This window comes from Chiloscyllium punctatum, chromosome 30 (assembly GCF_047496795.1).
Source record: "Chiloscyllium punctatum isolate Juve2018m chromosome 30, sChiPun1.3, whole genome shotgun sequence".
NCBI lineage: Eukaryota > Metazoa > Chordata > Chondrichthyes > Orectolobiformes > Hemiscylliidae > Chiloscyllium > Chiloscyllium punctatum.
In genome coordinates, this window is record NC_092768.1 from 32,460,633 (window position 1) to 32,485,452 (window position 24,820).

The following is a 24,820-nucleotide window of genomic DNA, read 5'->3' on the forward strand; positions in this document are numbered from 1 at the left end:
TCTGTGGTGGTTTTCGTTGAGTGGTAAATGTTTGTTTGGGACTCCTCTTCGAAATCGTGACCGTGGCGTCTTTCACACCTGGGAGGTTCCTTGGTTCAACTTGTGCCTCCCCCTCCCCCCCACCTCCCGTGACAGTGCTGGGCAGGAGGGGAGAATGTCTGACAGGTTAGTTAAGCAGCCAGGTCAGAGATGTACAGCACGGAAGCAGACCCTTCGGTCCAACTCATCCACGCCGACCAGATATCCTAGCCTAATCTAGTCCCACCTGCCAGCACCCGGCCCATATCCCTCCAAACCCTTCCTATTCATATACCCATCCAGATGCCTTTTAAACGGTGTAATTGTACCAGCCTCCCCCACTTCCTCTGGCAGCTCGTTCCATGCACACACCACCCTCTGTGTGAAAACGTTGCCCCTTAGGTCCCTTTTAAATCATTCACCTCTCACCTTACACTCTCTCATTTGAGTCTCCCCTAACCTGGGATATTTACCCTATCCATGCCCCTCATGATTTTATAAACCTCCATAAGGTCATCCCTCAGCCCCCGACACTCCAGGGAAAACAGCCCCAGCCTGTTCAGCCTCTCCCTATAGCTCAAACCCTCCAACTCTGGCAACATCCTTGTAAATCTTTGCTGAATCCCTTCAAGTCTGTTAGTCAACTTGGTTGTGCAGGTTAAGATTAGAGTGGCGCTGGAAAAGCACAGCAGGTCAGGCAGCATCCAAGGAGCAGGAAAATCGATGTTTCGGCAAAAGCCCTTCATTAGGAATGTTGCCTGACCTGCCGTGCTTTTCCAGCACCACTGTAATCTTGACTCTAATCTCCTGTCTGCAGTCCTCACTTTGACCTTGGTTGTGCACGTTATTTAACTCGAATTCCTGTCCTAGCTCGCTCTGGGTGCATGTGGTCTACCATGGGAGAAAGAGCCTGGGCATCACTCGTCTTTTCGCTTTGAGGTGTTGAGAATCTAACTGCGGCATTCCTTTGGGGTTTCTGGAGCTGTGTGACTGATTTCAGAAATGCAGGTGCAATCTCTCTGCTCGTGAGATTAATATTGTTAAGCCATTGCATGGAGAGACAAAGATAGGTAGAGGTTAACTAGTGCAGGAGTTGAGTGGTTGAATACAGTATGGCTTGATAAAGTGTCTTTTAAGAGTTTGTCTAATTCCTTGACGCGCCCCAAAATAGATTAGGCGCAGTTAGTGTCAAGTGAGATCCTTGGAAATGCAAGAGCAGCTTTGATGATTAGATTCCCTACAGTGTGGAAACAGGCCTTTCGGTCCAACAAGTCCACACCAACCCTCCGACGAGTGACCCACCCAGACCAGGGGGGGTGGGGTGGGGGGGTAGGGGGGGTAGGGGGGGTGGGGTGGGGGGGTAGGGGGGGTAGGGGGGGTGGGGTGGGGGGGTAGGTGGGGTGGGGGGTGGGGGGGTAGGGGGGGTGGGGTGGGGGGGTAGGGGGGGTAGGGGGGGTGGGGTGGGGGGGTAGGTGGGGTGGGGGGTGGGGGGGTAGGGGGGGTGGGGGGGGGGTGGGGGGTGGGGGGGTGGGTGGGGTGGGGGGGTAGGGGGGGGTGGGGGGTGGGGGGGTGGGTGGGGTGGGGGGGGGGGTGGGGTGGGGGGGGGTAGGGGGGGGTGGGGGGTAGGGGGGGTAGTGGGGGGTGGGGGGGTAGGGGGGTGGGGTGGGGGGGGTGGGGGGGTAGGGGGGGTGGGGGGTGGGGGGGTAGGGGTGGGGGGGTAGGGGGGGTGGGGGGTGGGGGGGTAGGGGTGGGGGGGTAGGGGGGGTGGGGGGTGGGGGGGTAGGGGTGGGGGGGTAGGGGGGGTGGGGTGGGGGGGGTGGGGGGGTAGGGGGGGTGGGGGGTGGGGGGGTAGGGGTGGGGGGGTAGGGGGGGTGGGGTGGGGGGGTAGGGGTGGGGGGGTAGGGGGGGTGGGGTGGGGGGGTAGGGGGGGTGGGGTGGGGGTAGGGGGGGTGGGGGGTGGGGGGGTAGGGGTGGGGGGGTAGGGGGGGTGGGGTGGGGGGGTAGGGGGGGTAGGGGGGGTGGGGGGTGGGGGGGTAGGGGTGGGGGGGTGGGGGGGGGGGGTGGGGGGTGGGGGGGTGGGTGGGGTGGGGGGGTAGGGGGGGGTGGGGGGTGGGGGGGTGGGTGGGGTGGGGGGGGGTGGGGTGGGGGGTAGGGGGGGTAGTGGGGGGTGGGGGGGTAGTGGGGGGTGGGGGGGTAGGGGGGTGGGGTGGGGGGGGTGGGGGGGTAGGGGGGGTGGGGGGTGGGGGGGTAGGGGTGGGGGGGTAGGGGGGGTGGGGTGGGGGGGTAGGGGTGGGGGGGGTAGGGGGGGTGGGGTGGGGTGGGGGGGTAGGGGTGGGGGGGTAGGGGGGGTGGGGTGGGGTGGGGGTAGGGGGGGTGGGGGGTGGGGGGGTAGGGGTGGGGGGGTGGGGGGGGTGGGGTGGGGGGGTAGGGGGGGTGGGGTGGGGGGGTAGGGGGGGTGGGGTGGGGGGTGGGGGTGGGGGGTGGGGGGGTAGGGGGGGTGGGGTGGGGGGTGGGGGGGTAGGGGGTGGGGGGTGGGGGGGTGGGGGGGTAGGGGGGGTGGGGTGGGGGGGTAGGGGGGGTGGGGTGGGGGGGTAGGGGGGGTGGGGGGTGGGGGGGTAGGGGGGGTGGGGGGTGGGGGGGGGGTGGGGTGGGGGGTGGGGGGTAGGGGGGGTGGGGTGGGGGGTGGGGGGGGGGTGGGGTGGGGGGTAGGGGGGGTGGGGGGGGGGTGGGGGGTGGGGTGGGGGGTGGGGGGGGGTGGGGTGGGGGGTGGGGGGTAGGGGGGGTGGGGTGGGGGGTGGGGGGGGGTGGGGTGGGGGGTGGGGTGGGGGGTAGGGGGGGTGGGGTGGGGGGGTTGGGGGGGTGGGGTGGGGTGGGGGGTGGGGTGGGGGGTAGGGGGGGTGGGGTGGGGGGGTTGGGGGGGTAGGGTGGGGGGTGGGGTGGGGGGTAGGGGGGGTGGGGTGGGGGGGTTGGGGGGGTAGGGTGGGGGGTGGGGTGGGGTGGGGGGTAGGGGGGGTGGGGTGGGGGGGGTAGGGGGGGGGGTGGGGGGGGTGGGGGGGGTGGGGGGGGGGGTAGGGGGGGTGGGGGGGGTGGGGTGGGGGGGGGGGGGTGGGGGGGGTGGGGTGGGGTGGTAGGGGGGGTGGGGGGGGTAGGGTGGGGGGGTGGGGGGGGTGGGGTGGGGTGGTAGGGGGGGTGTGGGGGGGTAGGGTGGGGGGTGGGGGGTGTAGGTGGGGGGTGGGGGGGTGTGGGGGGGGGGGTAGGGGGGTGTGGGGGGGGGGGTAGGGGGGTGTGGGGGGGTAGGGGGGTGTGGGGGGGTAGGGGGGTGTGGGGGGGGGGTAGGGGGGTGTGGGGGGGTAGGGGGGTGTGGGGGGGTAGGGTGGGGGGTGGGGGGGTAGGGTGGGGGGGCAGGGGGGGTGGGGGGGGTGTGGGGGGGTAGGGTGGGGGGGGTGTGGGGGGTGGGGGGGGTGTGGGGGGGTAGGGTGGGGGGTGGGGGGGTAGGGGGGGTGTGGGGGGGTAGTGTGGGGGGGTAGGGTGGGGGGTGGGGGGGTGTGGGGGGGGTAGGGGGCGTGTGGGGGGGGGTAGGGGTGGGGTGGGGGGGTAGGGGGGGTGGGGTGGGGGGTGGGGGGGGTAGGGGGTGGTGGGGTGGGGGGGTGGGGGGGTGGAGTGGGGGGGTGGGGGGGTGGAGTGGGGGGGTAGGGGGGGGTGGGGTGGGGGGGGTAGGTGGGGTGGGGTGTGGGGTGGGGTGGGGGGGGTAGGGGGGTGTGGGGTGGGGTGGGGGGGGGTAGGGGTGGGGGGGTAGGGGGGGGTGGGGTGGGGGGGGGGGTTTCCTCCAGGTGCTCCGGTTTCCTCCCCCCAGTCCAAAGATGTGTAGGTTTGGTGAATTGACCATGCTAAATTGCTGCATAGTGTTCAGGGATGTGTCGGTTAGGTGCATTAGTCAGGGGTGAATAAAGGATAATAAGGTTGGGGAGTGGGTCACTCTTCAGAGGGTCAGTACGGACTTGTTGGGTCGAAGGACCTGTTTCCACACTGTCGGGATTCTGAGTATATTGCAGGCTCCCTCCTTTCGGGCTGGATTCCTGAGGCAGTCAGGATTTTCTAGTTTCTGATGTGCCAGCATATCTTCCCTGCTGTGCTACGCTGCCTTTTAATTCAAAATAAAAGCCTCTCAGGCAACGCTGAGGTGAGGCACAGGAGCGGCTCAGTGCTTGTAGCGAGTCCTGGAAGCCTGTTGTATTTGTCTTTGGTAAGCAGGCGTTTGTCATAACCGGTCTTGCTGATCCCTTAGGCCCTCCTCAAAATAGAGCTTCTGAAACGAGGATTCCGACAGCTCAGATGGAGGCTGTTCAGCCCATTGAGACTGTGCTGTTCCCAGGAAGACGTATCCAGTGAGACCCATTCTTCCTCCAACCCCCTGTATGTGGTTGGGTTTTCTGAAGAATATTTTGCTGAGTCTACTGAATATATAATCCACTGATGTACAGTGACCTTTGGGTGCGTTTTGAATGTTCAGAGGAAAGTTGAAAGGCACGAGCAACGGTGAGAATCAGTAAGTTGGAGAGAATTTCAAAGCTGATGTTGAAATTGAGAGAAGGTCTAATATGTTCTTAATTATGAATGGAATTTGTTTCTTGGCAGATGACACTGAACTGGTAGCAGTCAGGTCAGTTGCGCGATGGAAAACAATTCTCAAAACGCCCAGAGGGCAGATGAGCGAGTTACGCTGAGCACGAGAGCAGATTCAGTTATAGCTTCCCAAAAGCAATCGAATAAGTTACCGCAAGGCGAGAGAGTTTTCAGGGGCAGAGAGAAAAGAGTAAGGCGGCCCGTTTAGTCGGATCGTTCTTTCCGAGAGCCATCACAGACCTGAGGGGCTGAACAGACTGCTGCACGGTGCTGACTGATGTAAAAGGCTGCGACTCAGAGTTGCAGTCAGGTCCTGCTCTGTCCTCCTCGGGCACGGCTTTACAATCTGCCAGTACCAACCTCTGCCGGCAGCCGAGTGGCGGCTGATTGGTCCATTTAGCAGGCCGCCCGCTCTCACCCTGGCTGATGGGTTGCCATTTGTTCTGTTTCAGGGTTCTGTCGGTCCCCACCCGTGATGATCGCTGGAGGGCGGGTTTTCGTATTGCCATGCGTGCAGCAGATTGAGAGGTAACGAGAGAACTGGTGAGGGCAGTGTGTCCCGCAATCCGCCGCCATCACCCCACACACCCACCCCAACCCCAGTACCCCAGGACTGGGTGGGACCATGGGTCAGAAACTGTCTCTATGTCCACGGGACTGGCTGGAACAGTGGGTCAGAAACTGTCTCTCTGTCCCCTCCTGGGAGTGGGTGGGACAGTGGGTCAGAAACTGTCTCTCTGTCCCCTCCTGGGAGTGGGTGGGACAGTGGGTCAGAAACTGTCTCTCCGTCCCCGGGACTGGGTGGGACAGTGGGTCAGAAACTGTCTCTCTGTCCCCTCCTGGGACTGGGTGGGGCAGTGGGTCAGAAACTGTCTCTCCGTCCCCGGGACTGGGTGGGACAGTGGGTCAGAAACTGTCTCTCTGTCCCCTCCTGGAACTGAGTGGGACAGTGGGTCAGATACTGCCCCCCACTGGGGCTGGGTTGGGCAATGTATCAGATAGTTTCTCCCTCACACCTGCCAATCTCTGGGACTGGTTGGGACCACCAGTTTCTTTGGCTGAATAAGGTGGGAGGGTGACGGGGGGTAGGATTTTCAACACGCTTCCAACTGAATGTGTCAGTGCCCCTAGCCCCGGCAGTCTGATCTCTCCTTCGAACAGATACTGCTTCTAACCTGCTCTGTGTCTCAGTTGTTTTCTCTCTCTCTCTCTCTCTCTAGGATTTCCTTGAGCACTCTAACACTGAATGTGAAAAGTGAAAAGGTGTACACACGTCATGGTGTCCCGATCTCCGTCACGGGAATTGCTCAGGTACAGTGCTGCCCAGACTGCCTCTCAGAGTAGGGCTGCAGAGCTGTCTCACTTCACTCCGCAGTAAGACACTAGCCTGGACCAATGGAACAGAATGACTGTGGCTCAACGACTGGGCTCCTTTAAAGGGAGGGCTGGTGTTTTGTGCGGGACGTGTATATTATATTAAATCAAATTGTTTGTCTTCTGCCTTCCTGGCGTTGCTAATTCTCACTAGAAATTCAGATGAGCCAACACTCATGGCCTTGAATGATTCTACATCGCCAGGCAGGACACAGGAAGAACAAGCAAGCCAGGCAGCAGCAGGAGGTGGAGAAGTCAATATTTCAGGTTTTAGCCTCCTTCAGTCCTGAAAAAGGGTTACACCCGAAACCTCCTGATGCTGCCTGGCTTGCTGTGTTCTTCCTGCGCCCTGTCTGTCCACTTTGGATTCCAGCATCTGCCGTCTTTTTTTTTGTCTCGAGTTATTCTACCCCAGTGTTTAATCTGTCACTCTATCGAACCGAAGATCAGTGGAATGGGAGACAGTTAGTTGTTCAAAAGCACTCGCAAATGCGTGCAGTTCATATTTGCTTGTTTGTGATGTTTGTGGAAGGATGTTGGGCTGAACTCTGTTCTACACACCAGTGTCCTTGTGTTGGAAAGACTTAGAGATTTACATCATAAATCCATAGCATAGAACAAACAAATTGGTTTGTTATGACACAGGGTAAACCCTCCTGCTTAATTTAAACCAGCAACGCAGAAAAGATTTATCCTGTGCAGTAATCTGTGAAAATTCGAGAGGCTGAGAACTACTTAAAGTAAAAATTAACAACTTTATTTCTTAAGGTCTAATCGAGAATAATTAACTAACAACTATTTACAACTCCTTCCTCTAACCTACCTTTTACCTACTCTTCTATAAGACTAGTCCGATAAAATCCCCGATTATGATTTACTGAAAAATTCCAATTTCAAAAGCAGCCAGCTGTCGAATCTTCTCTTTGCACACTTGCTCTCCAGGCCAGTGTCGATGTTTTTACTCTATGCAAACTCCTTCTTGAGACAGGTCCCTCTCAGTGAGTTCTGACTAGCAGCCTACATCTGTTAGTCTTTTGGCAGTCCTCTCTCAACTGTTCAATTTTTCCCGGTCTTCTACTCCTGAAGCATCGGATTATTTCGTTGGTTTTTAATATTGTCAATATACTAAATTCAAACCGGATTGGAATTTGGTATTTTTCGGGGTATAGTTTAAACCGATTGGCCGAATTTGAATTTGTTTTTGTCTCCTGGGCAACCGGCTACACTAGCTGCTGGACCAAAACGTTACATGATATCTTGTTCAGAGCACTTGGTACTGTCAGGTAGTTCTGCTAGCTTTTAACTCTCTTAAAGGTACAGTACACCCACATCTTCATAACCGGTTCCTTCTGGATCCTTCCTCTCTGCAGAAGCCAAATCTGCGCTGGCTCCCACCACCCCCTTGCAGCTTTTATAAGAATTTGTAAAAAGCCCCAGCACAAAATTAATGAGAGGAGCTTAGTTGGTGTTATGTTTAGCCCACCCGTGCAGACACGCTGCAGTCTGTGTCCGGGGAGAGCGCGTCATGAATTGAAGCCTTCTGGCCGAGAGATAGGGACACTGCCGCAAGAGACCCAAATACCTAGCTCTTGCTTTTGTTTCAATCGTGCTGCCATCAAGTCATCCGTATCACGTATTAAAAATATCAAGCTACATGCCCCGGGGAATAGTTTGACAATAACACAGAAGGAAAGGTTGTGGGGTGGGAGTGAAATTAAAATGGGGGAGTCAGTGAACACCAGCCGCTGCAGTCTCCACCTCTCTCAAAGCTTGGAGGGTGTTGCTGAAGGAGCCCAGCTCTCCTCTTATCAATAAACCACCCCCACGTCCCCTGTGTTGCTCATTAAATTATCAGTTAACAAGCACTGCACACCAGCAGCAGTGTAGTTATGAAGATAGTAGGGAAGGGGGTTGATTAGATTCAAACGGTGACGGAGGGTGAAATAATGCGCTCTAGTCACTGTGGCGCCTAACTTCCTCCAAAGAGGGAGCTCTCTCCCTCAGGGTACTCGGACACAGACAGAGCTGCAGGAGGGAGGGGTGGACTCCCGACGCCCTCCACAGCCTGTTACCTGGATCTACTTTTGCCAGGCCCGCAGGAGGTGGTCTGACCCACAGGGCCAGAGGTCAAACACGTGGAACTTTTAAGGGTGGGAGGAGAGAGGAGCAGGATCCAGGTTTTGAAATGGTAGAGTTTGAGCTGTAGGGAGAGGCTGAATAAGTTGGGGCTGTTTTCCCTGGAGCGTCGAAGGTTGAGGGGTGACCTTATAGAGGTTTATAAAATCATGAGGGGCATGGATAGGGTGAATAGGCAAGGTCTTCCCTGGGCTGGGGGAGTCCAGAACGAGAGGGCATAGGTTTATGGTGAGCGGGGAAAGATATAGAAGGGAGCTAAGGGGCAACTTTTTTCACGCAGAGGGTGGTGTGTGTATGGAATGAGCTGCCGGAGGAAGTGGTGGAGGCTGGTACAATTACAGCATTTAAAAGACATCTGGATGGGTATATGAATAGGAAGGGTTTGGAGGGATATGGGCCAAGTGCTGGCAAATGGGACTAGGTTCGGTTGGGATATCTGGTCAGCATGGACGGGTTGGACCAACAGGTGAGTTTCCATGCTGTATATCTCCATGCCCGTAATTGAGCAGGCAGAGCACCCAGCAGATACGTGGGTATACACGCGGTGCTCGCAGCACCGCATTGGGCTAGGAGCCAGTGAACCCCCCTTCCAACGATGATCACGTGGAACTGATGCATGCCACTCCCTTTCAGATCCCCCAGCGGAAAGCAGGAGGACTCCTGCAGGGAATGGCCCACGGCTGTGGGGGGCACCTCCTACTGCCCAGTGTGAATTACAGCACCAAAGCATGACCAGGTGATGGATAAGGGAGAAGGAAATAGTTGGCAGTGCAGCAGCACAGCGGCAGCGACTTGTACAGAGATGGTTTGGTAATCTGATTTGTGCTTCCACTTGTGCGCTTCCTGCTGGTGCACACCTCTGGCACAGCTGAGACTCACACCCAGACCTTGTGGCAACATTACCACCGCGCCAAGTGCCTGGGAAAAGAGCCCCGCTCATGATACTTTTCAGTGGGACTTTATCCAGGCCTCCTGACTGAGAGATCAGGACAGTATCATCCTCAGTTTTGTGTTTAAGTCTCTGCCCAGAACTGTCTACCTTGCTGCCAGTTGTTCCATTACAGCCCAGCGCCTGCAGTGGAGATTAACGATTAGATTTCCCAGAGAATGAACCCCCTGAGGCCTCCCTCTCTACGTTAATGAACTTGATCCTTTGTTAATGGGCTCTCTTGCCTGATGTGAAGATCGAATTAAGATCCGCGCAGGAAGCCTGGTGGTGCATTAATAACCATTTGAGACGAAAATCAGTCCTGAACTGCATTTCCAGCATTGTTCCTCTTAAGCTGATTTCACTCCAAGCTCCCCGCCTCCCCCCTCTCTGAGTCAGTGCGGGTTCAATACATCCCTGCACCCTGTTCTGGGATGGCTGTGCGGTGATCTCAAAAATTAAGATGGATCCTGGTCTTTCAGGGATTACGCAGGATTTGAACCCTTTGCCAATCGCCATTTCCTGTTTTGTTACAGAATGCCAGTGGGTCAGAGCCCTTTCTGGTTCTTCTGCTGTGGTAGTATCCTGTGTAGCTGTTCTCGCCCACACAGCCCCGAGCTGCCCTGAGCGCTTACCGAATATTTGCCGTGCAGGCAGTTCTTGAGAGCACCAATTCATTGAGTTCGCAATAACTGTTCAGTCATTGGCAAAATCCAAACAAAACCCGAATCCCCGATGTTTCAGTGACTGGTAACAGAGGGGGCAATCTGATATTAACACCAGTTGATGAGAGGTAATTAGGCAATAAGGCTGGGAGGATTTCAAGGGATATCAAAAATCGGAAAATTAGCCAAGGCAGTCTGTTTGGATAAGGATTTCTGCTCAGTCCAAGTGACTTTAATCTGTCCAGGAAGAGTTTTGGTTTTAGTCTAATCTCTACAGCAGGAATGAATGGGAATGGGTTTGAAACTTTGAGAATCTGATTCATGGATTTTTCCAGAAAGAATACTATCCATTCGGATCTGAAAATGGGAGAGGTTGTGATTATTACAGTCCTTCCAGTGGGAATGAATAGTCAGGGATTCGATGCATTGGGATCTGTTCCCTACGAGTGAACGGAAAAGTATTTAATTTACATTTTAAGGGTAAGGATTCCGGGGGAGAGTGAATGTCAATGCGCTAGAATGGTGTGGAGTGGCTTTGCTCTTTCAGCATTAGCCATTCTGCCAACACCTCCCGTTTCATTAGATTAGATTCCCTACAGTGTGGAAACAGGCTGTTCGGCCCAACCAGTCCAGACTGACCTGCGGAAGAGTAACCCACCCAGTCCCATTTCCCTCTGCCTAATGCACCTAACACTACGGGTAATTTAGCATGGGCCAATTCACCTGACCTGGGCATCTTTGGACTGTGGGAGGAAACCCACGCAGACACGGGGCGAAAGTGCAAACTCCAAGCAGACAGTTGCCCGAGGCTGGAGTCGGACCTGGGACCCTGGTGCTGTGAGGCAGCCGTGCTAATTACTGAACCACCGTGCCACCCAGTTTGCAGTGAGATGCTGCAGTTTGTAAACATTCCTGCTGCTGTTGGGTTTGGATTTCGAGGTTGTTTTTTTAAATCCCTTTTTGGGCCCGGTTAAGGTTAGCCCCTCCCCTCCCGAGTGACCTCTTCCTGTTCCAGGTGAAGATCCAGGGACAGAACAAGGAGATGCTGGCCGCTGCCTGCCAGATGTTCCTGGGCAAATCGGAAGCGGAAATCGGGCAGATCGCCCTGGAGACGTTGGAGGGTCACCAAAGAGCCATCATGGCGCACATGACTGTGGAGGTAGGATTGAGCTCTTCCCGTTTTCCCCCCGCCCCCGGGCCTTGCGCATCTCTTTCTCTCACCTGGGACGCTCCCTCAGGTGAGCGAAGGCACCCGGTGTAGCCTCGACCCTCCGTCACCTGGGCAGGGACCCCAAGCGGTTGGGGGAGGGGAGGTGCTGTGGGGGAGTTAGGACCTTTCAAGACACTCGCGGAGTTTCCCGCCTCTTGTTTTCCCTCACCCGCGGTTGCCATTCTCTTCCCAGGAGATCTACAAAGACCGGAAAAAGTTTTCAGAGCAGGTGTTCAAAGTGGCATCTTCCGACCTGGTCAATATGGGCATCGGGGTAGTCAGTTATACCTTGAAAGACATCCACGATGACCAGGTAAGGGTGGAGGTGGGGAGTGGTCATCAAGATCCCCTGTTAATTAACACCCTCTAACAAAGCCCAGTGTCCTGTTACAACACGGCAGTGAACCCTTCTGCTAATTAAGCCAACCACCCAGAAAAGCTCACTTCGCCCCGTAATCTGTTAAAGTAAGGCTAACCGAGACCTCCCAACTTCCACTATTTAAAGAAAAGACTCTCAGTTTATTCTTTAACTCTAAAAGTGAACATTAGCAACAACTATTTACAACTCTGAGCCTCTTTTCCCTTAAATGTTTGTTATCTGACTCCAACTGTACAACAACACACTGTTCCAATAGAAGCCCATATTAAAATTACATCGACTTCATTCCAAAACCACACAGCGGCTGTCGTATCTGGTGGCTGTCTCTCTCTGGCTGAAGATCGCCATGGGTTGTCTTAGGTCTTTTATTGCTAAGGTGTTTCATATGGAAAAGGTACCTTTTGAATAGTGTGTGCTTTGCTGGCAGTTACTCTGAGGATGGCGGTTTCTCTCTCTCTCTCTCTCTCTCTCACTGTCAAAATGTCATCTTCTTTATACCCCCAGTATTGGATTATCTCATTGGTTTGATATAGGCAAAACAATAAATTCAAAATTGATTGGTTTTTAGTATCCTGGGGCATAATTTAAACGGGTTCAATTTGAATGGGTGTGAAAACAGCGATTAAAACTCAAGTATTTATTTCACAGCCAAATGTTACATATTTTCAATTTCCCAGTGCACTCTGAGACTGCCAATCACATGACAGGTGCCTGCAAGTGCTCAGTGCAAAACAGCTTTCCCTCTCTCTTAAAGGTACAGTGCACACTGGCAACTTCATAACAGTATGTCACATTATGAGGGAGGAGTGCATTACTCACTCCAGTGTGTTCTCTCTGTGATGTATCCCTCACCTTTAATGCTGTCTCCTGCGTGTCGTCAGTGTGACACACCCCATTGCGGTCACCAACACCATCTGTTAGTGTATTGCAATAACCTGTTCTGAGGAAAGGAATTGTCCCCCTCACCCACTTTCTGTAAGCTGACCCGTCTTGGTTTTTTTTAAAACAATTTATTTTATAAACTTGACGGAGTTTACACCCCCATTGACGCTCTTGTGTTTCCATGGTATCCTCCCTGTGGTTGTAATGGTTCTGCCTATCTCCATAGGGTTACCTGCACTCGCTGGGGAAATCCCGTACCGCCCAGGTACAGCGTGATGCCCGCATTGGAGAGGCCGAGGCCAAGCGAGACTCTGGCATCAAGGTATCGGGGTGGTGTGGCTTTGGGGAGAGCTGGTGAAGGAGGGGGGAGGGGTTGGTTTCGGGGGATTCGCCTTCCCCTGCGGCTGGAGATGAGGGCATCTGGTTGGGTGGAACGATAACTCTTTTCGTCATTGGGATTGCTGTACGGTGCTTCTTTACTGCGTTTTGTGCCCATGTGAGATTTGAAGGTTGTAAATCTTCCTTGTACAGCGACTGTTTATTGTCTGAGCCGAGCGTTCCGGGAACAGGGGATAGTGACCCGTGGAACGCAGCGCCAGGGTGGGGAGGACAGTGCCCTGTGGAACGCCAGGACGGCAGACAGTGCCCCATGGGACATAGCGCCAGGGTGGGGAGGACAATGCCCCGTGGGACGCAGCGCCAAGGTGGGGAGGACAGTGCCCCGTGGAACGCAGCACCAGGGTGGGGAGGACAGTGCCCCGTGGGACGCCAGGACGGGAGACAGTGCCCCGTGGGACACCAGGGCGGAGGACAGTGCCCTGTGGGACGCAGCGCCAAGGTGGGGACAGTACCTCTCGGGACGCAGCGTCAGGGCAAGGATAAGTTTACGTGCAGAGTAATACTTCCTCTAGACTACCCCCTTTAAAAGCCTGCAGCACTGGTTGGCACAGGGTTAGATGCAGAGTAAAGCTCCCTTGACCATTACCTCAAGGCACACTTGGTTCAAACCTTTGCAGTTATGTCCACATTGGGTGTGTCAGTCCTTAAGTCCCAAGTACGTTCCCTTCCTGCGCTCAGAGCGCAGTGTGAGCGAGTCAGACTCTGTGTCAGAAATCAGTCACATCTCGTATAACATTTTCACCATCCAGTCACTGAAGGGCATGGTGAAATCTGGTCACTGTTGCAGTGCAGAGAATTGCGGCACACTGTTTCTACAGAGGAAGATCCCACAACCGCGCTGACGTGGAGTGGTGGGTGGGGGTTGGCAGCTGGGGAATTGTTTGCCCTCGGACCAAGGCTACCCTGTCGGGTGAGTATCCCACGTGACTGCCGATGGGGTGTAGAGAGCGCGTGGCCAGTATAGAGTCCTGCGTTCCCCGTCATGTGTGGACAATGTGACTGACCTTCTGGAACCTTCCTGCCCCCTGCACAGGAAGCCAGGGCCCAGCAGCAGAAAATCTCAGCACAGTATGTGAACGAGATCGAGGTGGCCAAAGCTCAACGCGATTACGAACTGAAGAAAGCCACCTACGACACGGAGGTGAACACCAAGAAAGCCACTTCTGACCTGGCCTACCAGCTGCAGGTCAGTGAGGTCACAGGTCAGAGGCCACGCACAACTGCCTCAACAGTAGCTGCTTGTTGTGGCTGAGCGGGATCAGGCAGGCCTGGCCTACGCCCCCTGCTGGTCAGGGGTCATGTAGTCTTGGCCCGCCAACTGCAGGTCATTGAGGTCGGGCTGGAAGGGCGAACGGTGGGGTTAGGGGGTGTGGGGTTATTTCGGCTTGACCTATCACCCACAGGTTTCTGGAGTCTGGCAGGCCTGTCCAACCGACTGCAGGTCATTGAGGTCGGGGGTTTAAAGGTCAGGCAAGTTTGCGTTCTCATCAGGGCAACTCTGTCAGGAGTCTTTGATTGCTGATCTGTGGGGTCAGACAGGCCCACCCTCCTAACCGAGTGTCAGGGGTCAGGAGTCAGGAGTTGGAATCGGATGTGGCTGTCTTACCTGTGTGGAGTTTGCCCTTCTCCCTTTCTACGGTCCAGTGACGTGCAGGTGAGTTGGACCGGCCCGTCGTGTCCAGGGATGTGCAGGTTGAGCGGGTTAGCCACAGGAAACACAGGGTTACTGGGATAGGACAGGGTGCTTCTTGGGGAGGGTCAGTGCACGCTCATTGCCCAAGTGGCTTCTTTCCACACTGTAGGGTAACACAGGCCTGGGATTAGGTCGTTTCAGCAGTTGGCGAGCTGTGCCAATGGGTGCAGCTGGGAGCTGCCAATGTCAGCAGTGGTGGTGAAGCAGGTAACATTAATCCTGTTTCCTGCCCCCACACCCACCCCACCTTCCCTGCACCACAGGTGGCCAAGACCAAGCAGCAGATCGAGGAAGAGAAGATGCAGGTGCAGGTGGTGGAACGTGCCCAGCAGATCCAGGTCCAGGAGCAGGAGATCCTCCGCCGAGAGAAGGAGCTGGAGGCCAAGGTCAAAAAACCAGCCGAGGCCGAACGTTACCGACTGGAGAAGCTGGCTGAGGCCGAGAGGTAGGAGCGACTGGCCAGAGATCCCAGGGGGAAAGCAGAGGGGGACGGAGGCTCAGGAGGGACATGGCCACTGTGTGCGCGCGCGTGTGTGTGTATGAGAGAGAGAGAGAGAGAGAGACCTCGGGAACAGGGATGGGATTGCATTCCTTCTCGCCATTCGCCAGTCCCCTTGGGATCTACGTCTGGACTTGCTTCCAAGCTCAGTGGTTAGCACTGCTGCCTCACAGCACCAGGGACCCGGGTTTGATTCCAGCCTTGGGTGACTGTCTGTCTGGAGTTTGCACATTCTCCCCATGTCTGCGTGGGTTTCCTCCCAGAGTCTAAATCTGCGCAGGTTAGGATGGATTGGCCATGTTAAATTTCTCATAGTGTCCAGGGATGTGTAGGTTAGGTGCATTAGTCAGGAATAAAGATAGAGTAATAGGGGAATGGGTCTGGGTGGGTTACTATTTGGAGGGTCGGTATGGACTTACTGGGCCTGTTTCCACACTGTAAGGAATGTATGATTCTAGTCCAATGGATTCTGAAATAGACGGTCAATTGAGTGAATGACTCGCAGCGCCCTTCACATCTGGGGCAGGTGGGTGCTCGAAGGGTGACGCACCTTCAGTGTTTGGAGATTTGTGCTCTCTCTGTCTCTCTCCGGCACCTCGACTCAGTTCCCGCACGTTCGAGAATGAATCTCGTGTATGAGCCGGTGACTCGACCGAATCTACCGGGGACTGTTGATGTTCTGAAGGATAATCGCTTTAGCAGACTTCCTGCAAGTCCACTGTCCCAGCTGAGTTCCCGAGCTCTGGGGGTCTGGCGAGAGGTTAGTGGCTTGGTGCTGGGGACAAGGTCGCTGCTATGGTGCTGAATTCCACCAGGGGCCTGAATTGCTCCTGGTGAGCAGGTGAACGTGATGGAGTGTGGGGGGAATGCTCTAAATACACTGGAGCTACTATGTGCACAGATGGATCGCTGGGGGAATAGGGGAATCCCAGGCCAGGAGCTGGACAGCTTTTGCAGCAAAGTGCCATGTGTGGGAGGAGTGTTTCAAGCAAAGTGGCTTTTTTGTTAAACCCTATTCCCCCACCAATTCCTTCCCTCTCTCAGATTCTCATATCCACAACCGTGGTGCAAAGTTATAGAGCCACCCAGGGAAGCTGGTGGGTAATGGAGGGTCAGTCTGGGGAATTCACTCGTTCCCTTCATGCTCCAGGACACCAGGGGGCGCTCACCTGCTCTCCGTCGAACAGCGTTGCCATGGGATCCTCTGCGGTCACCCCGAGAGAGAGCGGATCAGCTCCAAGTTCCTTTTCCAAACAGCACTTCCTCAGCACTTCGATATTTATGTCGGGGTCTCTCTGTAGTGGGATTTCATGGAACATCGAACACTCCAGCGCCCTTTGGCCCTTGACATTGTGCTGACCTGTGGAACCAATCTGAAGCCCATCTTGCCTACATTATTCCATTATCATCCATATGTCTGTCCAATGACTGTTTATCAAATGCTCTTAAAGTTGGCGAGTCTACCACTGTTGCAGGCAGGGCATTCCTTGCCCTTACTACTGAGTGAAGAAAGGGTGCAGATTTTAATGTAAAGATACAGTGCCTCTGTGTTTATTGAGGCTGCCCTGGGTGCGGAGTTGAGTTCTCGGTCCTGTTCTGTCTAACATGCCCATCTTGTCGTTCCACTTGGCCGCCATTGTGTCTCTTGCTCTCTAGGTTGAAGCTCATCATGGAAGCTGAGGCCGAGGCTGAGTCCATTCGAGTAAGTCATTTTTTTTTCCCATCCTTCCTGTTGTGGGGAATCCTGGTCAGAAACTTGGGTTCAGATCTGGGACCGGCGCCACAGATCCGCCCTGGAGGGAGGGCGGTACAAAATTGACCGGAGTGACCCACCAGAGCTTAAAGCCTAAAATTAGAGGGCAGGATTGCACGGGCTGAGTTTGTATTAATGTAGCAGCTCTTTTGCAGAGCCAGCTAGGCACAATATGCCAACTGGCCTCCTTCAGCGCTGTTAACCATCTGCGATACTTCAGACGAGTTTCCTTTTCACACAAGGAGCATGGGAACATCGGGAAAAGGAGCGGTGGGCGGTCATTCAGCTCCTGAAGCCTGCACCACCTCTGTTTAAAGGTCGTGGTTAACCTGATTCTTATGTCAAATCCATGCTCTCACCTACTGCCGATCTTCCTTCACCCCTGTGCTTAACCTCGAACATTCCAGCGCCCTTCAGCCCTCGACGTTGTGCCGACCTGTGGAACCAATCTGAAGCCCATCTTCCCTACATTATTCCATTATCATCCATATGTCTGTCCAATGACTGTTTATCAAATGCTCTTAAAGTTGGCGAGTCTACCACTGTGGCGATGCCTTTTAGAATGTTGCAAGGCTCTGCTTCTGCTGCCTTTTTCGAAAAGAGAGTCCTGAAAACCCTGTGTGAGAATAGAATCCCTACAGTAGGGAAACATGCCCTTTGGCCCTACAAGTCCACACCGACCCTCCGAAGAGTAACCCACCCTGACCCGTTCCCCCTACCCAATGTGTACGCCTGACTGATGCACCTAATCTACGAATCCCTGGACACAATGGGCAATTTAGCACGGCCAATACACCTAAGCTGCACATCTTTGGACTCTGGGAGGAAACCCACACAGACACGGGGAGAACGTGCAAACTTCCAGTTCTGCCGCATCTCGACTCCTTCCTTTTAAACCTTCTCGATCCCCTAAGAAGAGGAAACTCCCTCTCACCTTTAAGACCCCTGAGAATCTTGCTTGTTCCCATTCATGGTGCCTCTTACCTCAACTCCAGTGGATACTCACCTCGCCTGTTCAACGCTTTCTCATGTGGGAACCAACCCTTTTCAGATATTAGTCCAACAAACCTGGTCTGAACTGCTTCCGAACCATTTGCATCCACCCTTAAATACTTTTACAACTCGGAGGTCAAATCCCTCTGCTCGTTAAAACCAAAACACCCAGAAAAGCTCGCCTCGCCTCAGTGTTAGTGAGTGAAAGAACGAAAACCCCTGATTTCCATGGTTTAAAGAAAAGATGATTTATTTTCCTGATTCTAACAGTGAAACACTAAACTAACCTATTAACAAATTAAACCCCTTCTTTTTCTTAACTAATCACTATCTGACACCACTCCATAAAGATGCTGCTGCAGTAACACAGTTATTAATGGGGCAGCATGGTGGCTCAGTGGTTAGCACAGCTGCCTTACAGCGCCAAAGACCTGGGTTCAATTCCCGCTTCGGGCAACTGTCTGTGTGGAGTTTGCACATTCTCCCTGTGTCTGCGTGGGTTTCCTCCGGGTGCTCCGGTTTCCTTCCACAATCCAAAGATGTGCAGGTCAGGTGAATTGGCCATGCTAAATTGCCCACAGGTGCATTAGTCAGAGGGAAATGGGTCTGGGTGGGTTACTCTTCGGAAGGTCGGTGTGGATTTGCTGGGCTGTAGGGCCTGTTTCCACACTGTCAGGAAGCTAATCTAATACTGAACACGAGTACTCACCTGTACAACTGAGGCACAACCTCCATCCGTTTGCCTTGCATACTCACGGGCACCCAGATCCCTCTGCATCTCGAAGCTTTTCAATCTCTCACTATTTCGCTAATATGCATTCTGTTTTTCCCACTGAAAGGGACAGTCTCAAGTTACATACACTTCGTATGCCAGCCATTTGTCCCCTTCACCCATCTCCGTGTCTCAGTAAGTTTGACAATACCCTCAGTCCCTTTATCCTAATCGTGAGTATTAATTATAAACCATCAAAGTCCCAGCGCTGATCCCTATTTCACAACAACTCATTGTTTCTTGTCAGCTAGAGAGAGACCCATTTCGAGCTCCTTCTGCTTCCTGTTAACCAGTCAGTCTTCTGGACATGTCAGTATGCCACCCCTACACCATGACCCTTAATTTGCCACAATCACCTTTGACCTGATACCTCACCAAATGCCTTCTGTAAATCTAAGTACACTATGATCACTGGTTCCCCTTGATCCACATGACATATTACTTTCTCAGAGAACCCTGGCATGGATATACAGGGCTGAATGGCCTCCTGGCTGTACAGGTCTGGGTCTGCAGTTGAAACATGATTACCCTTTCATGAGGACCACAGTGCCTCTGACTAGTTACCTTGAGTTTGCCTAAGTGCCCTGCTGTAACTCTTAGTAATAGCCCTTAACATTTTCTCAAGGACAAATGTTAAGCTAACAGACCAGTAGTTTCCTGCTTTGCATCCGTTGCACTTTCTGATCATTTTCTACTTAACAATCTAATGGGACGTTCAACCTGTGCATCAACTATCTCGCTTGCCAGTCTTCAAAAAACATTGGGATGGAGTCAGTCAGGAGCTGAGTACCTGTCAGTCTGTAGCTCCGGCAATTCATTCAGTCCCACTTCTGTAGTGATTGTAATTTTCCTGCGTTGCTCCTTTTCATTTCCCGATCTGTAGTTACAAGCATAGAGACCTCGAGCTGTTATTTCGAGCCTCTATGATGAAGACTGATTGGGGTGGCATGGTGGCTCAGTGGTTGGCACTGCTGCCTCACGGCGCCAGGGACCCGGGTTCGATTCCCGCCTCGGGCGACCCTCTGTGTGGAGTTTGCATGTTCCCCCCGTGTCTGTGTGGGTTTCCTCCGGGTGCTCCGGTTTCCTCCCACAGTCCAAAGATATGCAGGTTCAGGTGGATTGCCTGTGCTAAGTTGCCTGTAGTGTCTAGCAATGTGTAGGTTAGGTGTATTAGTCAGGAGTAAATGTAGAGTAACAGGGTAGGTAAATGAGTCTGGGTAGGGTTACTCTTCAGAGGGTTGGTGTGGACTTGTTGGGCCAAAAGGCCTGTTTCCACACTGTAGGGATTCTGTGATTAAAATGCCTGTTCAACTTCCATTCTTCATTTTCCATTATTAATTCTCCAGGCTCACCTTTCAGAGGACCAGTGCTAACTTAGCTAACTCCTGTGTCGTAGAGGTCTTCGACTTGGAAACAGGCCCTTTGGCCGCCCAGTTTTCGTAATTTAAACTCGTCCCATTTCTCTGCATTTGGTCCTTATCATTCTGCACCCCACCCCAAGACCTATCCCATTCATGTACCTGTCTGAATGTTTCTGAAATGACAAAACTGTACTCCCTTCTGCCACTACCTCTAGCAGCCTGTTCCAAACACTCAGCACCCTCTGTGTGAAAAATGTTGCTCCGCTGCACCCTTTTTGTATTTCTCCCCTCACATCTTAAACTTATACCCGTAGTTTTAGACTCCCCCCACCACTGGGAAAAACTTGGCTATCTACTTTATTTATGCCTCTCATGACTTTCTAGACCTCTGTAAGGTCTCCTAGGCTCCAGAGAGAAAGGCCCAGCCTATCCAGCCTTAATAATGCTTTCAATACAGAGAGAAAGTCTTACGATCTGCTTTTAGGTTTCTTGGCTAGCTTTCTCCTGGATTCTAAATGTCCTTTGCTAGTACGTTTTTAGCCTTTCCTTTCTATATTATAATATTCTGTGGAATATGAGCTAACATCTGGATTTCCCTTCGATTTTTGTTTTTAGCTTTCGTATATTAAATGTTTTCAGTTAATCTGGCTAGAAGGTCTGACCTTTGGTATTGTTCTTCCTTGGAATTTATGGGCAGTGGAAATCTGGGATTGTTTTCTCCATTGGCACCCGCCCCAGATCACTGGATCCAAGAGCAGCTTTTCCAAATTAAAGTCAGGGCATCTTTGTTTCCTTTTACGGACGGAGACGGGGAACACGGGTGAAAAGTGGTACAGATGGGCTATCATCAGGGGTGGGGAAAGAGCTGAGCGGCTGTGATATTGCTGCTTGGTGGTGGGGGGGTGGGGGGGGGGGAGGGGGGTTTCGGCTGTATCAGAATAAGCTTGGTAAGAGACTAATAAAACTGCAGATGCTGGAATCTAAAGTAGACAGGCAGGAGCAGGCTGGAAGAACACAGCAACCCAGGCAGCATCAGGAGATGGAGAGGCCGACATTTCGGGTGTAACCCTTCTTCAGGACTGGGTGGGGGGGGGGAGCTGGAGATAAAGGGGGTGGCGGGGGCAGGCTGGTGAAGTGGTGAAGACAGGTAGAGGGTACCACCTGGTTGGTCAGTGGGAGGGATGAATCCAGTTGGCGGCTGGAAGGGAGGGGGAAGAGTCTGGGAAGGGTTGTCGAGGGATGGATGGGGAGGGAGTTTATTTGAAATTGGAGAACTCAACGTTGAATCCTCCGGGCTGTGGGCTGCCCAGGCGGAAGATGAGGTGCAGTTCCTCATCATCTCTCCATTCCAAATAGCCTCCCTCCCCATCCCCTGACCCCCTCCCCCATCCCTTCCACTGCTCCCTGCCACCAACCAGATTCATTCCTCCCATTGACCAATCAGGTCGTACCCTCCACCTATCCCCACCTCACCTCCCCCTTTATCTGCCGCTCCCCACCCCCAGGGTTGTACCCGAAACGCCGACCTTTGCACGTCCCGACGCTGCCTGGCTTGCTGCGTTGTCCCAGCCGCCTCCGGCCTGTACCTGACTAAAACGGCTGTGCTTGGCTCGCTCCGTAGGTGAAAGGAGATGCCGAGGCTTTTGCCATCCAAGCCAAGGCCAAGGCAGAGGCTGAGCAAATGATCAAGAAAGCAGAGGCCTTCAACGAGTACAAGGACGCTGCCATGGTCGATATGGTGCTGGAAAAGCTGCCTGAGGTAAGCACTCGAGAAGGCGAGATCTCCCCGACCTGCGGCTGAGTGATTGTGCCAAGCCTTCAGCTCCAATCTCGGGGAGGAGGAGCAGGAGGGGGCGGTTCTTGTCCATGATGTTCTGGAAATTCATCTTCCCCCAACCCCGCTCCTTCGCAAATCCCACCATCCCCACGCCACCATGGTTTGGAATTATAGAGAGCATCTTTGAAAAATTAATTCAGGAGATATCAGCCTCTCCGGCAAGGCCAGAATTTATTGCCAGTTCTCCAGCTGCCCTTTGAGAATGTGGTGGCAAGCTGCCTCAGTCTGTTTCATGTCGGTTGAGCCACTCGGGGAAGGGAGTGCTTGGGTGTTCGACCCAGTGGAGGACAGTGAAGAAACGGAGGTATATTTCCAAGTCAGGGTGGGCGAATGGTTCATAAAAGAGCTTGCAGATGGTGGTGTTGCCAGGCACCTGGTGCCTTTCACCCTTCCAGACGGAAGGGGTTGTGGGTTGTCGGCGGCTACTTAGGGAGCCTTGTTGAATGTCTGCTGCGCGTTTCAGAGCTGGGGCACTGCAGTGATTTGAGGGTTGGTGGATCTTGTGACAAGCGGGCTGCTTTCTCCTGGACGGTGTCAAGCTTCTTGACTGTTGTCAGAGCTGCACTAATTCAGGCAAGTGAGCAGCTCTCCGTCATGTACCTGACTTGTGTGTTGGAGATGGTGGATAGGCTCTGGGGATGCAGGTGATAAGCTGCTGGTCACAGTATTCCCAGCCTCTGACCTGCTCTTGTAGCCACAGTATTCACGTGGCTCAGCCCAGCTCAGACACTGGTGAATTGTAACAGCCAGGACTGAGATTTTTGGGTATTCAGTGATGATCCACTGATTATGGAATTGCTTAGCCTTGTTTATCAGTTACTGCTTTTGCTGTTTGGCACGGACATGTTTCTACTCCGCCAATTTGTGGGATAGCTTTCCCTGGGCTGGGGTGGCACGGTGGCTCAGTGGTTAACACAGCTGCCTCTCAGCACCAGGGACCCGGGTTCGATTCCAGCCTCTGCCAACTGTCTGTGTGGAGTTTGCACATTCTCCCCCGTGTCTGCGTGGGTCTCCTCCCACCATCCAAAGATGTGCAGGTAAGGATGGATTGGCCATGCTAAATTGCTCCGTAGTGTTCAGGAATCTGCAGGCTAGGTGGATGAACCATGGCGACAGCAGAGTCACGGGATAGTGGAGAGGGGTTGGGTCTGGGTGTGAGGCTGTTCAGAGGGTCGTAGTGGTGGGCCGAATACCTGCTTCCACACTGTGGGGATTCGATGGTGTTGGTGCGAGCAGATGTGAGTGAGGAGCACCCTACATGGTTGACAGGGCTCAGTTTGCCATGGTCATCTCTGGTGTCTCATGATGCCAGGTAGTCGATATTGTTTCAGTCCTACTTTTCTTCTTCAGGCAGATATTTTACAAGGTTCATAACAACCAAAGTGGCTTGTTAGACTGTTTCAGAGGACATTCCAGTGTGGTCCACGCTGCTGTGGGTCTTGTACCACATGTAGGCCAGGTTTCTGTCTGTAAACAAAGATGTAAGTGAACCAGATGGGTCTTTCCTGGTTTGACCGTCAGATTGCACCATGAGCCATGCTGCTTTTTGAATGTAAAAGTCTCTGGGCTATTAATCTGGTGACAGCACCACTGTGCAGTTGCGTGCAGAAATGCTTTCTAGGAATGAGCCAGAGAGACGTACAGCATGGAAACAGACCTTTGGTCCAACTAGTCAATGCCGACCAGATATCCCAACTTAATCTAATGCCATTTGCCAGCATTTGGCCCATATCCCTCTAAACTCTTCCTATCCATGTACCCATCCAGATACCTTTTAAGTTGTTGCAATTGTACCAGCCTCCACCACTTCCTCTGGCAGCACATTCCATACACGTACCACCCTCTGTGTGAAAAAGTTGCCCCTTGGGCTCCTTTTATATCTTTCCCCTCTCACCCTAAATCTCTAGTTCTGGACTCCCCCACCCCAGGGAAGAGACTTTGACCATTTACCCTATCCATGCCCCTCATGATTTTATAAACCTCTATAAGGTCACCCCTCAGCCTCTGAAGCTCCAGGGAAAACAGCCCCAGCCTGTTCAGCCTCTCCCTGTAGCTCAAACCCTCCAACCCTGGCAACATCCTTGTAAATCTTTTCTGAACCCTTTCAAGCTTCACAACATCTTTCCAATAGGAAGGAGAGGAGACCTTTTAAATCCTTCCCCTCTCGCCCTACACCTATGCTGTCTACTTCTGGACTCCCCACCCCACAGGGAAAAGACCTTGTCTATTTACCCTATAAACCTTTATAAGGTCGACCCCTCAGCTAAGAATGAGGAACTTCACCGAAAGGGATAAACTGCGAGGGTGGTGAGAGGAGGGGGGGGTTTAAGTTCTGGTGAGATTGTAGTTATGTCGCTGAGTTACTAATCCAGCGGCTGGGGCTGTGTCTTTGGAGCCTTTGGTCACATCGACTGTAGAGGCCTCAGTTGATAATAAATGGGGATTAAAGCAAGCCTTTACTGGGTGGTGACAAAGCCCTAACGTGATATTTATCATCCCCTCTCTGACCGTCCCTCATTCTCCTCTTTCTGTCAATCCTTATCGTTGAGGAGTGTTGTTGTGCGAGAGAGAGAGAGACGGTTATTGATATTGCAGCAAGGCTGCATGTTTTCTGGAGCAGTCCCTTGACTTGCTTGTTGTTGGGACCAGGTTGCAGCTGAGATCAGCCAGCCCTTCTCCAAAGTGAAGAAGATCACCATGGTCAGCAGTGGCAACGGGGAGCTGGGAGCAGCCAAACTCAGCGGTGAGGTGCTCGACATCATGACCAAGCTGCCGGACACCATTGAGAAACTCACCGGCGTCAGCATTATCCAGGTGAGGAGCGCAGGAGAGCCTCCAGGCTGGGTGGGTCAGATAGTGTCCTTTATCTCCCCCCGGGGACTGGGTGGGACAAGGGGTCAGACACTGTCCATCACCCCCCCCCCCCTCGGACTGGGTGGGACAGGGGGTCAGACACTGTGACACTGTCATCAGCCCCCCCTCCCTCTGGGACTGGGTGGGACAGTGGGTCAGACACTGTCCTTTTCACCCTCCCTCCCTTTGGGACTGGTGGGACAGTGGGTCAGACACTGTCCTTTTCACCCTCCCTCCCTTTGGGACTGGTGGGACAGTGGGTCAGACACTGTCCTTTCCTCCCCCCTCCCTCTGGGACTGGTGGGACAGTGGGTCAGACACTGTCCTTTCCTCCCCCCTCCCTCTGGGACTGGTGGGACAGTGGGTTAGACACTGTCCTTTCCCCCCCCCCTCCCTCTGGGACTGGTGGGACAGTGGGTTAGACACTGTCCTTTCCTCCCCCCTC

The 24,820-nt window shown here is 53.9% G+C and overlaps 1 protein-coding gene across 2 annotated transcripts in view; it reads left to right on the forward strand.

The window, feature by feature from the left end:
- LOC140455397 (flotillin-1-like) overlaps positions 1 to 24,820 on the forward strand; it is a 43,852-nt gene that overhangs the window by 17,061 nt on the left and 1,971 nt on the right. For both annotated transcript variants that reach the window (XM_072550205.1, XM_072550204.1), the window contains exons 3-12: positions 5,094 to 5,169; positions 5,862 to 5,952; positions 10,760 to 10,903; positions 11,148 to 11,267; positions 12,442 to 12,537; positions 13,648 to 13,800; positions 14,571 to 14,752; positions 16,463 to 16,508; positions 21,307 to 21,444; positions 24,172 to 24,336. In XM_072550205.1, coding sequence (XP_072406306.1) covers positions 5,094 to 5,169; positions 5,862 to 5,952; positions 10,760 to 10,903; positions 11,148 to 11,267; positions 12,442 to 12,537; positions 13,648 to 13,800; positions 14,571 to 14,752; positions 16,463 to 16,508; positions 21,307 to 21,444; positions 24,172 to 24,336 — 1,211 coding nt within the window. The remainder of the gene's footprint in view (positions 1 to 5,093; positions 5,170 to 5,861; positions 5,953 to 10,759; positions 10,904 to 11,147; positions 11,268 to 12,441; positions 12,538 to 13,647; positions 13,801 to 14,570; positions 14,753 to 16,462; positions 16,509 to 21,306; positions 21,445 to 24,171; positions 24,337 to 24,820) is intronic.